At 45.2% G+C, this 13,402-nt stretch overlaps 1 protein-coding gene across 1 annotated transcript in view; it reads right to left on the reverse strand.

Moving 5' to 3' along the window:
- Window positions 1-13,402, reverse strand: part of GTSE1 (G2 and S-phase expressed 1) — a 29,082-nt gene that overhangs the window by 14,690 nt on the left and 990 nt on the right. The window contains exons 3-7 of the mRNA XM_014864471.3: window positions 6,219-6,276; window positions 5,494-6,118; window positions 2,827-2,997; window positions 2,020-2,146; window positions 10-360 (exon numbers count right to left, since the gene is read on the reverse strand). Of these exons, the coding sequence (XP_014719957.3) occupies window positions 10-360; window positions 2,020-2,146; window positions 2,827-2,997; window positions 5,494-6,118; window positions 6,219-6,276 (1,332 nt within the window). The remainder of the gene's footprint in view (window positions 1-9; window positions 361-2,019; window positions 2,147-2,826; window positions 2,998-5,493; window positions 6,119-6,218; window positions 6,277-13,402) is intronic.

Consider the following 13,402-nt stretch of genomic DNA (forward strand, 5'->3'; position numbering starts at 1 on the left):
ATTACTTACCAGTAGAAAACTTAGGAATTTTAAATCGATTTGTAGGAGTAGGCATAACCACTGTCTTGGAATTCAGAAAGGAATCTCGTCCTCTTGTACTCCCAGTTGTATTCCGTTGAGAAGACTGTGACAGACTGGAATGAGAGGTTGGCCTTGGGCCTCCCTGCTCTGGAGTCTGGGGTTGGGCAAGAGCTGTCAACTCAGCAACCTCGGCCCACTTGCTTTGCCTGCAGGACACACCGGCAGGGCCAGGCTGCAGAGATGGCCGTGACATGGCAGGTCCCGTTCTGCCTAACTGGCTGGTGTGTGACAGAGGCCGGGAACTATCTGCAGAAATACTTGGAAGTTCACTTGATTTAGCTGAAAGAGGAGACACACAAAATCTGGTTATCACTCAAGCTTATGTTATTTTTAAATTATGAAGTTATTTAACAAACGCCTCCAAGATATACTATCCTTAGCAGATCTATGTTAAAATGTTTTCAAGTGAAGAAAAATTATTTCATCATGATGATTTCCACGTAAGAAAAATCTATGACATAGGAACAATATTCTCTGTGTCCACCAGGCAACACCTCACACCCAGGACACCCCAGGTCCCTCAGGGTTAGCTGGGTGTGTTCTAAGGAGCTAATTCGGACACAGTGACAAAGATGCACATAAGTACACATGAACCCAAGCTCTCCGAGCTTCACTGCCGACGTCAGCAGCAGAAGTCTACCCGTGCTGAGAGGACAGGAGAGGAGAGTCTAGTCCTGCCCCACCTGTTCAGTCAGGGAGGTGAGAAGGCGACAGGGAGAGAAGACACAATCATTACTGGTTGGTTCCCTTAAATTACAGGGAGGTTGGGTCATATCAATCATGAGTGCTACTTAAAACAGAGTAGCAGATAAACTAGGGTGAAAATACTCAGCTGCCAATATACCCTATACGTAAGTCAATCTGGTAAAAGATTCTTAAAGAAAACTAAGAGAATGCCTAATGCCACAGCTCATATTCTTCAGTGCCTAACAGTCTTACAGTGTTCCTCCCCACACACTATCATATCCAACCCCAGTGATTCTGCTATGGACGACAGAGGAATATACACATACCAGAAGCCCCATGCAATCTGTCTCAACCTTTCCCAGAGGTAGGAATGTAGAAATCACAAACGAAAACAGTGCTGATGCCATGAACTAACACAGCAAAGCACACTCACAACACCTAACGTAAAGGAACTTCCTTCCTTTCACCAAACACGTGCCATGTGCCAGAGACGTGACTGGCACTTAGCGCAGTTCTTCCAGCGCCCACAAGAACACTGCAAGGGTGGCACGGTCCCCTCGGTTTGTAAAGATATGGAAACAACCTAAGTTCTCTTAATCGCCAGGTGGCAGTCAGGATTCCCAGTCAGATCAGGCTGACTCCAGAGTTCACACTTCTCACATTTAGCGAACACAACCCACAGCACGCTGCCTGGACTGCAGGCAGTCTACAGAGCAAAGAGAATGTGAAGAGGGCTTGGTCCTTAAGAGCAGGAAACAACGCCTCTCCCTCCAGCCTATGAAGGCTTCTTCTCTTTACCACCAGATGGCATCCTTGGCTTGGTAAAATTAAAAGGTAGCCTGGATTTAAAAGGGTTTGGGCATGTGGATTTAAACAAACGTGCAGAAGTCACAAGGGTCATATGCCCTAAGTCATCTCCAACAGCCCCATCTAAAAACCTGTGCCCGATTACATCTCCGCTGCAGCTGGTCTCAGCGCCTGTCTGTGTCCGCAAGGCACTTGGAGCGTTCGCCTCCTGTGTGACTGCCTGGGCCACCCTAAACTAAAAACGCCTATCTTAGCATGCCTCTCCTCAGAGCAGCGGAAGCACCTTGAGGGGTCCGCAGTCTCCCCCCGCCCAGACACAGCAAGCCTTCCAGAAGCTTCTGCTGACCCTAAGTGGTTCTGTGAAAAGTCTCAGAGGAATGGACAGCATTCAAGGCCTCAGCTGGCTAGGCGTGGTCTGAGCCCACAGATGCTGGCCGGCCTTACCTTTGCCTGCTGCTGGAGAAGCACACGCACTGGACGTTACGCACGAAACACTGCCCGACGACGAGGACTTTCTTGCAAGACTGCCAGCACAACCAGGTGGTTTTAACAGGGTTTTCTTCAGCCCCAACTGGAACAAAACGTTAAAAACCAGAGTCATCAAAGATTTCATTATGTACCCATTACTTATTTCTGCAAAAGAGTTTTAAAGCAGTTTTTAATAATTATCATCTTGAATTTAAAGAAGAAAAAGGTTGAGCAGTACTTCTCAAAGTGTAATCTTCAAAGTCCTGCATGAGAAACACCTGGGGAGCTTGCTGCAATGCAGATTTTGGGGACCCAACCCAGGCCTGCTGAGTCAGTAGCTGCAGGGCCCAGATTTTGGCAATTTCAAGAAGTATACACAGCCCAGTTTGACCACCAATGCGGGAAAATAAATGGCAGAGATGTGGGCGGTAGCCTCTCTGCCTGTGAGGAGCTGCAGTGTTCAATGCGCTGACGTCCCATCTCATCTGCTCAAGGACCCTGTGAGGGGAGCAGAGAGCATCTCTGCCATCACAGACAAACTCATGCTCAGAGCAGTTGACTCTTTGCAACTCACACAGCTCCCAGTGGCAGAGGCCAGAAGCCAGCCGGCAGCACATGCCAGGCCCGTTCTTTGCATCTCGACAAGCCGCTTCTCATGGGATCATATTTTCAACTTTCCTAACCCTGATTTTTATCAAAAGACACATCCCATGCATACAAAGCTGCCACCTTATTTCCCTTCACTCATAAGCCACAGTCCCCCTGCGGCCCCAGCCAACCCACCTTGCTTGGAACGGGGAGCGATCGCTTGCCTTGGACCAAGTAGCTTCCATTGGCTGGCAGGCTGGTGACATCCTGGGCAGTGCTGGGCTTGTCAGGGCGCACGTCCCTGTGGGATTCCTTTTCATTTAGGGTTTTCATACTGCAGGGATTAGCTGGTATCTCTTTCGTAAGCTGAAAGATTTTAAATTTAAATGTGAGAACTGTCTGGTTTTTAAGAATGTACAGACACACGAAGGCTTCAACTTAACGCAACTGCAGGCACCATCTATCCTCCCAACGCTAAAAATGCTCCTCGTTCAGCAACGAGACCGAAGGGAACACAGCGGCTCACTTCCTCTACCAAATCACCAGACAAAAGTGATGATGGAGTCTGCTTCCTCATTAAAGACAGGGTAAAAAGGATCAAGACAGATGATTACAGGAGCGAGAGCCTCTAAAGCTATTCCTCAGTCAGGACTCTTACGTAAGGATAATGAGGAAACTGGTTCTAGTTACACAAATTTCAAAATGCTGCACAGAAAGGAATCACTCATTAAATGGTCGTTCCCTCTACTGGAGAGGCTGCTCAGTTGCAATCACTCTTCTTTGTCTAGTACTGAAAGCCATTTTTCTTTGGCCGTCAGAGTCAAACAAAGAATAAATTCCAGACATTTAGGTACAAGGGCATTCACGGAACTAATCCACAGAGAGTTCAATGAGAGGAAAGAGAAGTTCATAAAGTCGTAAAGATGAAGGTAACTCTTTCCTTTACATCATTTTTCAAATTGAGATATACCTGACATCACAAAAAATTCACCATTTTAAAGTGTACACCACAGTGGTTTTGTATGTTATGTTGTGCGACCATCATCACAATCTAATTTCAGAACATTTTTCTTGCCCCTAAAAGAAACTCACAGCCATTAGCAGTCACCCTCCATTCCCTCAACCTCCCAGTCCAGTCCACCGCTAACCTATTCTCTGTCTCTACGACATAATTTTCTCATTATGGTCACTTCGTATAAATGGGGTCATACAGTACGAAACCTTCTGTGTCTGGGTTCTTTCACTGAGCATAGTGTTTCTAGTGTCATCCATGTTTAGCATGTATCAGTAATGAATTTCCTTGTTGCCAAAAATATTTTGTGGTACGGATAGACATTTTATCCATTCATCAGTTGATGGATATCTGGGTTGTTCCTGCTTTTTGGTTATTAGAATAATGCCGCTATGGACATTGGTGCACAGGTTTTTGTGTGGACACGTTTTCAATTCTCTTAGGAAAAGACCAAAGTGTGGAATTGCTGGGTCACATGGTAATTCTATGTTTAACTTTTCCAGAAACTGCCAAACTGCTTTCCACAGTGGCTGCATTATTTCACATGCCCATCAGCAGTGCAGGAGGGTTCCAATTTCTCCATATCCTAACTTTCATTGTTTGTTTCTCTTCGTACTACAGCCGTCCTAGCAGCTGTCTTGAGAGCACATTTCTAAACAGCACAATCAAGTGGTCTAGTCGTTTCTAGAGGGGACCTCACACGTGTGAGGGTGTGCCAGCGAGTCATTCCAGAAGTGAATGAGTTTTCCCACAAGGTGGGATGTGGTGGGGGGTTCCCAAGTGAGCTCAAAATGCAGCCTAGCTGTACAGCTAACACTGCACTGACCAAAAGCTCAGCTCTCTGGCACCAGATCACTCCCCAGTACCCAGAAAACAAAAGGACCCAGAATAGCCAAAATTATACAACTTCTGCCCTGAGTCCACATATTACACACACACACCTCTGCCTGAGTCTACGTGTTACACGCAAGTCCCTGCCCTGAGTCCATGTGTTACACACAAGACCCATGTTCCTCTCATTCTAGACACATCACTTGGAAATTTACACCCGAATGGTCTCCAGAAAAAGGAGTTTGTATGGTTAAAACAAACCCAGCTAATTAGGGGAAGTGACGGCCAGCATGCCTCCTTGGTCCAGGGTTCTCTCTGCGTGACAGATGCACTTTCAGCTCAGCTCAATTCTGGGTTCTGATAGTTGGAGCTCCAACCTCCAACCTCCAGGGCCTCTCTGCTGCCTCCCCTCCCCCGAGCACAGAGCCAGATCAGGAAAACCCGGAAGCAGCCATCATCTGACATCACCTTCTCCTACCCGAGTGCCTGCCCCCACAAGCCTCTAGGACCCTGAGCTTCCCAGGGTTGGATGACCACACCTCAAAGGCATACCTGTCCACCGCCACTTCCCAGTACAGCTCATTCACTTAATGCCTGGGAGGAAAGCAATCTAAACTAAGTCACAGTTAAGGAGGATGACTAGATGCTAAAATTCGAGGGGAATTTTTAGAAGAAGTTGCTTATTAATGCAAATGAAATCCCTAATGGATGGAACGTCCCGTGTTAAAACAAAAAGGGAAAATTTCAACGGAATTTAAGAGGAAGTGTTTTTAAGTCATCAGAGTAGGAAGGCAGCCCTGCCCACATCCACCCCAAACCCAGCTCCCGCGTGGTTATTGCTCTTCAAGGACTTCTCAGTCCTATGCTTCTGAGCTCTCAGAGCAGCTGCATTTCCAAGTTTCTCCCCATACAATGGAAACTCAAAAAAAGGCCCATCATAGGGCATAAACCGAGAGGCCTAAGAAGCAAGGGAGCGTCTAGCTCCCCAGACAAATGTTCTGTCATGCGGTGATGTCTACCTTCTCCGTGGCCAAGTGAACGTTTTTCCCTCTAAGAGACAAAGTTCGGGGTGGCACCAATCTGCTGATGGCCTTTTTCTGAGTCACTGCCTGGTTTGGAGGATGAGCGGTACTTGGTTCCACTGGCAAAGGAGAATGAGAAGAGTGTGGTGGGCCCTGCCTTGGGGCGAGGCTGGCCTGGGCAGGAGCACTGTGCAGGGCCACGCCCAAGGGGGGCTGGGTGCCTGAGGGGGGCGGTCCCCTCAAGGGGCTGTCTGACAGGTAGTATGTCTCCCTTTTAAGTGACTTGGGGCTTTTCTTCATTTCATTTCCCTTCTCAAAGAGCTTTATTTTTAATTTTGATTCCTGTATGAATCTTTCCACACCCTGGCTCCAAGGGTCTTCAGGTTTGGCAGCTGGGGCCACCTTGTTTTTGCTGTTGCTTTCTATCTGCAAGGCCAGTAAGTGAGCTTCTTTATAAACTTCCACAAATTTCTCCCCAGTGAGAGGACTCCAAGTGAAGTGGCTTTCAGACGCTGGCAGAAGAGGCTCTTCGGGAATTTGATTATTTAAGTCTAAGCTGGCAGCAATACATCTTTCTTTATGCCCAACAGGTCCAAAAAAGACTTCGTCGTCTTCATTTGCACTATTTTAAAAGAAAAAGATTATTAACACTGGCATTTAAATGAAAGACTTCACTGACCGTGGTTATGCCCAAGGCAAGGGAAGAAAACCCATGTGTTTACCTTGAAGAAGACAGTGAAAGATCGAAGTCAAATTTTTCATCAGCCAAAAGAAGAATGTCTGGGGAGAAAAAAGCCCACTGTTATTTTAGGGCTGGGCCTGATAAAGAGGAAACATTACCAGTCTCCATAGCAATCAAAACTTACAAAATTTCACTCCCCAAAGTGTAAGATATCATTATTTTAATAGTCACATTTTCATAGGGGAACCTAGATTATTTTTTTCCATTTCTTTTTAAAATAGCATCAGCCATTCTGTTTGCTAAGCTGCCCCAAAAGCCTAAGTCCTTATTTTCAAGATATACTCTAAAATGCATTCAGAGTCATTTAACTAGCTTTTCAAGACTAGGTAAGTCATTTTCAGGTATTGAATATTTTCAAAAGATCACTCGCCTCAGCTTCCCTAGAATTAAATTCCCTGCTTACAAACTACAAAACACCTATTCCTCTTTCAAAAGCAAATTCAATATTATTCACAGGCACAGTAGGGACTCCATATACATTTGCTGACTGCTATCTCTTCTTGGAGTCCATCCTGGACCCCCAGCTAAAACTGCACTCTGTACCCCTGTGCACATTTCTACCATAGTACCTTCACCAGCCCTGTCTGTTTACAAGTCTGACTCCCTCCAACAGACCCCAGGCTCCAGGTTAATGGGTCCCTTTGCTGGGAAACTGCTCCCTCTTCTAGCTCCCTCACCCCACTCCACTCCCACCCCTCCCTAGGGCTCCCACAGCACCTAGACCTGACCTCTATCACTGTACTGGCCTCACTATTCTGTACATGTCCCTTGATCCTTCTGCGGGCCCCAACTAGACTATAAGCTCCTCCAAGATAGCAAATGTCTAACACTCTCCCAAATGCCCCAGTGGCCAACCAAGGGCCTGGACACTTAGCAAATGTTTACCAAAATGCACTCAACTGACATTTCAATACTGCAAAGTTCATACAGCACTTTCACAAATCATATCTTATTTGATTGATCCTAATAAACAATGTTGCATACTTATCAAAAATATAAAATTCGAAAATACAGTCATGTGCCACATTACTTTTCGTTTTCCTTTTTTTTTTTTAAGATTGGCACCTGAGCTAACAACTGTTCCCAATCTTCTTTCTTCTTTTTTTTTCTTTCTGCTTTTTCTCCCCAAATCCCCCCAGTACATAGTTGTATATTTTAGTTGTGGGTCCTTCTAGTTGTGACATCCACATTACTTTTCAATCAATGACAGACCATATACACGACGGTGGTCCCAGGAGATTAGTACCATGTAGCCTAGGTGTGAGTAGGGTGTGCCATCTAGGTTTGTGTAAGTGCGCTCTATGATGTTTGCATGACGACAAAATCGCCTAACAACGCATTTCTCAGAATGTGTCCCTGTCATTAAGTGATGCATGACTATATACTAATATTCTAATTAGTCCTAATTACCTAATCAAGGAGAAGGTAGAAAGCACAAATGAAAGAGAAATAATCAGAGATAAAGGAAATTAAAAAATTCATAAGCTAGTTTGCTTAACTCCATGCACATAAACCTAAGAACTTGGCTGAAATGAATATAGAATTTATTTCTTGTATTTATTTAAAGAATTTTTTTTCTTTCCTTTTTCTCTCCAAAGCCCCCGGGTACACAGCTGTATATTTTAGTTGTGGGTCCTTCTAGCTGTGGCATGTGGAATGCCACCTCAGCATGGCCTGATGAGCAGTGCCACGTCCACACCAAGGATCCGAACTGGCGAAACCCTGGGCCACCGAAGCAGAGCACAGGAACTTAACCACTCGGCCCTGGGGCCAGCCCCTATTTATTTAAATTCATTTATTTATAAAACTGACTCCGAGAGAAAAAATCTTAATAGTCCAATTATAAAACAACTAAACAAATTTAGAGTTATTCTTCCCCAAAAAAGCACAAGTCCCAGATAGTTTCATAGGATAATTCTACCAAATCTTTAAAGAATAAATCATTCCAAAACTATCTATATTGCTCCAAAGGACAGAAAAAAAGAAACCTTCCAACTTACTCATCAAGTAAGCATAACCATACCAAAAGCCTATCAAGTTTGCTAAACAAAGCAAGCTACAGATCAGTCTCAATTAACACAAAACTCCTAAGTAGGAATACCAGCAAACAAAACCCAGCAACACATGAAAAGAATCATCATCTGTCATGACCAGGTGAAGCTCATCCAGGACTTCAGGATGGTTTAATTTTATGCTATCTAGTAACATAATCAATATATTACTAGACCTACAGGGAAAGCCGTGGGATCGTCCCCACAGACACTGAAAAGGCAGATGATAAAATGCAACATAGACTGCTGACTTTAAAAGCTCTTCATAAAAAGTAACAGACATATTTTATCATTTAAGGAAGTATCCATCTCAACCCAAAAGCCAAAATGACATTTAATGGGACACCATCGGAAGCATTCCTCCTAAAGCCACGAGAAAATATATTTTATCAGTTGGGATAGGCTAACATGCTGAAGTAACAAACAACCCCCAAATCACAAGTGGCTTCTAACAACAAAGCAGTATTTCCACTCGAACTCGACGTCTGCCGAGAACAGGCTGGGGCCCTGTTTCACGTCCGCCTCACCCCAGAATCCAGGGTGATGGGGCTTCCACCATGGGCAACACTGCTGGTCTTCATGGCAGAAGAAAGGAGAAAGAGCAAATTCCACACTGGTTCTTACAGATCCCGAAGTGACACATATCACAACATTTCCATTTCATTGGCCTTTCCAGCCACCTGAGCCAAGCCCAACTCCAACCGGCAGGGAAGAACAATTCTATCTTGAACCCAGGAGAAAAACAAAACAGAGAAACACTGAAGAACAGCACCAAGGTCTACCATCTGCATGTAAATCAGGCCACAAGCCAGCATCAGGCTTGATGGAGAACTAAAGAAGAAATTCCATCCAAGCCCAGCACATGGTAATGACATCTACTGTCACCACAATTCTTAACATTGTTCTGGATGCATCACCAACACAATTAGACAAAGGAAAGAATGCCGAGGTAAAATGACCACAGTGCATACATGCTATGATTACAGACACAGGGAAATCAAATGAAAACTATTACAAACAGTAAAAGAATAAAAGCAGATGGCTGAAGACAAAATTACTACACAGCAATCAACAGCTTTCATATCTACACAGAACAGTTTGAAAATACTATGGAAGAAAATATCTTACTTACAGTAGCAGCAAAAAATACAAACTACCTATGAACAAACCTAACAAGACATACACAGATGGATACAAAGAAAACTTAGTATATCATAAAAGTAACATGTCAAATAAAAGGAGAAAACGAATAATTGAGATAAATAGAGAGACCCCTTTGGGGAAAAAAATATATGAAGTTTGAGCCATACCTCACACCATACCAGGACAAATTCCAAATAAGTCAAAGACTTAACTGAAAAAAATGAAACCCTAAAGGAACAAGAAGAAACCATGGGGAAATAATTTTAGGAGCCGGCCCTATGGCCAAGTGGTTAAGTTCTCGTGTTCTGCTTTGGTGGCCCAGGGATCTCTGGTTCAGATCCTAGGTGCAGACCTACACACTGCTCATCAAGCCATGCTGTGGTGGCATCCCACATAGAAGAACTAGAAGGACTTACAACTAGGATGGACAACTATGTACTGGGGCTTTGGGGAGAGAAAAAAAAAAAAGAGGGAGATTAGCAACAGATGTTAGCTCATGGCCAATCTCCCCTCACAAAAAAAAAAAAAAAAAATTTTATAACCTGGAACGCAGAGGTCTAACTGAGACACCAAAGTGGAAGCCATAACATAAAAGACTGATAGTCTAATACATAAAAATGTTTGTTTTTTTCTTTTTTGAGGAAGATTAGCCATGAACTAACATCTGTTGCCCATCCTCCTCTTTTTGCTAAGGAAGACTGGCCCTGAGCTAACATCCGTGCCCACCTTCCTCTACTTTATATGTGGGACACCTACCACAGCATGGCTTGCCAGGCGGTGCCATGTCCACACCCGGGATCCAAACCAGCGAACCCTGGGCTGCCGAAGCGGAACGTGTGCACTTAACTGCTGAGCCACTGGGCTGGCCCCCATAAAAATGTTTTAAATCTCTGCATGGCAAAAACCACCAGAAGCAAGGGGCTGGCCGAGTGACGTAGTGGTTAAGTTCACGGGCAACACCTCTGCGGCTCGGGATTCGCAGGTTCGGATCCCAGGCGTGGACCTGCACACTGCTCATCAAGCCCTGCTGTGGTGGCATCCTACACACAAAATAGAGGAAGACTGGCACAGATGGTAGCTCAGGGCCAATTTTCCTCACACCCACCCACACACCAAAAAAAAGAAAAAATCACCATGAGCAAAGTTAAAAGTAATAAAGAATACGTGCAGCTCACGTCACCAAGGCCGACGCATGAACAGCGCCTACGAACTGCTAAGAGGACAACATAATGGAAGAATGCACAAAGGATGGGAACGGAACATGAAATGAAATGTTCTTAAATATATGACAGGAAGTTCAGCCTCACACAAAAATACAAGTAATGAAAAATAAACCTACCTTGAGATTCCATTTTTTAGCTATTAGATTGTCAAAACTCAAAAAGTCTGATAAACTGTAGGCAAGGCTGTGAGGAAAAGAGCAAATCCACATGCCGCTGGGGAGGCGGACGTTACTACGCTCTACCGGCAGTGCCTACCAAAGTAAGGCACGTTCCCTTTGACAAGCAAGTCTACTCCTGCGAAGGAATCCTACAGACACCCACGATGTTATTTAATGCAGCAGCATCTGTGACAGCAAGACACTAGACACAACCTAAATGTCTACCCAGAGCAGACGAGATAAATTACAGGACAACACCACAGAAACACTATTTAGGCGCAAAAAAGAATGGTAACACTCTTCATATGTTGATAAACAAAGATCATCAAGACTAGTCAGGCACAAAAAAGAGATGCAGGACAGGGTTCTATACACCATATAAAAAGAGGGAAACCGAGCGACATTGTACACAATGGGCTTGCACGTGCACAAAGTCAGTCTGGAAGAACACCTAAAAGACGATGACATCGATGGCCTCGGGAGGAGGCAAATGGGTGGCTCAGGGACAAAGAGGAGAAGGAGACAGATTTCACTTCTTACATGTCTGAACTGAGGAAGTCAGTTTTATAGGGCACTTCTAGAAATGTCCAACTGTCTGGTGTGGAAAAAGGAATCCTGGATCAGGAGTCACGGAAAAAGCCTTCCACTCCAGGCTCTGTGACTGGCTCCGAGTGACCGTGGGCTGGCTGACTTGTCCATTCTGCAAACATGTGACTGCCACGCCCTGCACGAGGTGCCAGGCCGACAGGGGGTAAACGGTGCTCCGTGGGGAGTGCACTGTCTAGTGGGAACACTGAGTGAAGGGCAGTGTGGTAAGAGGCCAACGTGGAGGTGGGGACACCTCTGAGGAAATCACAAAGTGTCCAAGAAACTGGCCAAAGGCTGGAATAGCTGGAGGTGGAAATGCAGGTAGTGTCAGATCCCAGAGGGGTTTATGCAAATGCCACAGGAAGCTATTGAAGGGTTTTAAGCAGAAGAGTGTTATGATCTAACTTGTGTTTTTAAATCTTTTATTTTATTATTATTATTTTTTAAGGTATGCTTCTTGGTGAGGGAGATTGGCCCTGAGCTAACATCTGTTGCCAATCTTCCTCTTTTTTTTTTCTCCCCAAAGCCCCAGTACATAGTGGTACATCCTAGTTGTAAGTCCTTCTAGTTCTTCTATGTGGGATGCTGCCACAGCATGGCTTGATGAGCAGTGTGTAGGTCAGCGCCCAGGATCCACACCCCAGGCCACCAAAGTGGAGTGCACAAACTTAACCACTATGCCACCAGGCCGGCCCCTTAACTTGTGTTTTTAAAAGATGACCCTGGTTGCTGTGTAGAGTGTATCAGAAAGGAAGCAGGCAATATCTATTGAAATTACAAAGGTATACACTGGCTAAAGTGCAAAATATACAAGTAGGTGGAAGTGAGTTAATGTGGCTAAGACCAAGGTGGTGGCATTTGGGTGGAGTTGGAAGGAGGTAGATGGTTCCAAAACATCTTCTGAAAGCAGAAATGACAGTAATTGATGACTGAATGAATGTGGCAGCTTCACAACTTGGACAGCTGGGTGAACGGAGGGGTCATTTAGTTACATGAGAAAGAATGTGGTGGCAGGGGGAACAAGCTGAGTTTGAGGTCAAGACATTCATGTGAAGATGCCAAACAGACAGGTGAATACACAAGTCCAGAGCTCAGAGGAGAGACTGAGCTCAAGACAAAATGTGGGCACCAGCAGAAAGCAGATGGGGTTGAAAGCCATGGGAATGCCTGAGAGCCCCTAGGGTGGAAGTGCAAAGAGACCCCAGACCAGGTCCTGGGGAAGATGAGCTCCAGAAGATGGTAGAGAAAGAGGAGCCTGCAAAGAGATGGAGATACACCAGCCAAGGAGGCCGAAGGAAAACCAAGATGCCTCAGAAGCCAAGCAAGAGAAGTTTCCAGAAGCAGAGAAGGTCGAATGTTACTGAGAGGTTGATTAAAAGAGGACAGAAAAATGACAGTAGATTTCGCAACACAGATGTCGTCAGTGGCTGATGAAAGCAGCTTGAGTGGAGTGGTGAGGGCAGAAGGTGTTGGTAGGGGTTGAGGGATGTGCAAAACAGCAAAACAAACAGAAAGCTCTTGAAGTCTGCCTCTGAATGAAGCACAGAGCAATGGAGAGGGAGCAGAGGATCTGGGGACGAGTGAAATTACAGAAGGTATTTGTATATCAATGATGGACATGAACTAATGGACAGGCAGAAAGTAAGCCTACTCAGGGAGGGTGACAGAAGGGAAAAAGTCCTCAAGAAGCAGCAATGGGGTGATATTTGAAAGGGAGGATGCAACAGGAAGGAGGAGAGGGGGGCAGCAAATACCTTCCTAGATACGATGAAGAAGCAATGACGACTGCCAAAGTCTCCAGGATGGCTTCTGCAGAATGGAAGTGTTAAGGCTATTCGGAGACCCAGGCTATCTGCCTGGTGTGGGTGTTGTGAGGAACAAAGGACAAAATGATATCAACGCACTTCAAAAGAAAAGAGGGCACGGCCCTTAGCTCATTTTGTGAGGCTGTACTCTCGCCTCAACACCGGAACCAGACAGGCACAGAACAAGACAGGCAAG

Source organism: Equus asinus, chromosome 4 (assembly GCF_041296235.1).
Source record: "Equus asinus isolate D_3611 breed Donkey chromosome 4, EquAss-T2T_v2, whole genome shotgun sequence".
NCBI lineage: Eukaryota > Metazoa > Chordata > Mammalia > Perissodactyla > Equidae > Equus > Equus asinus.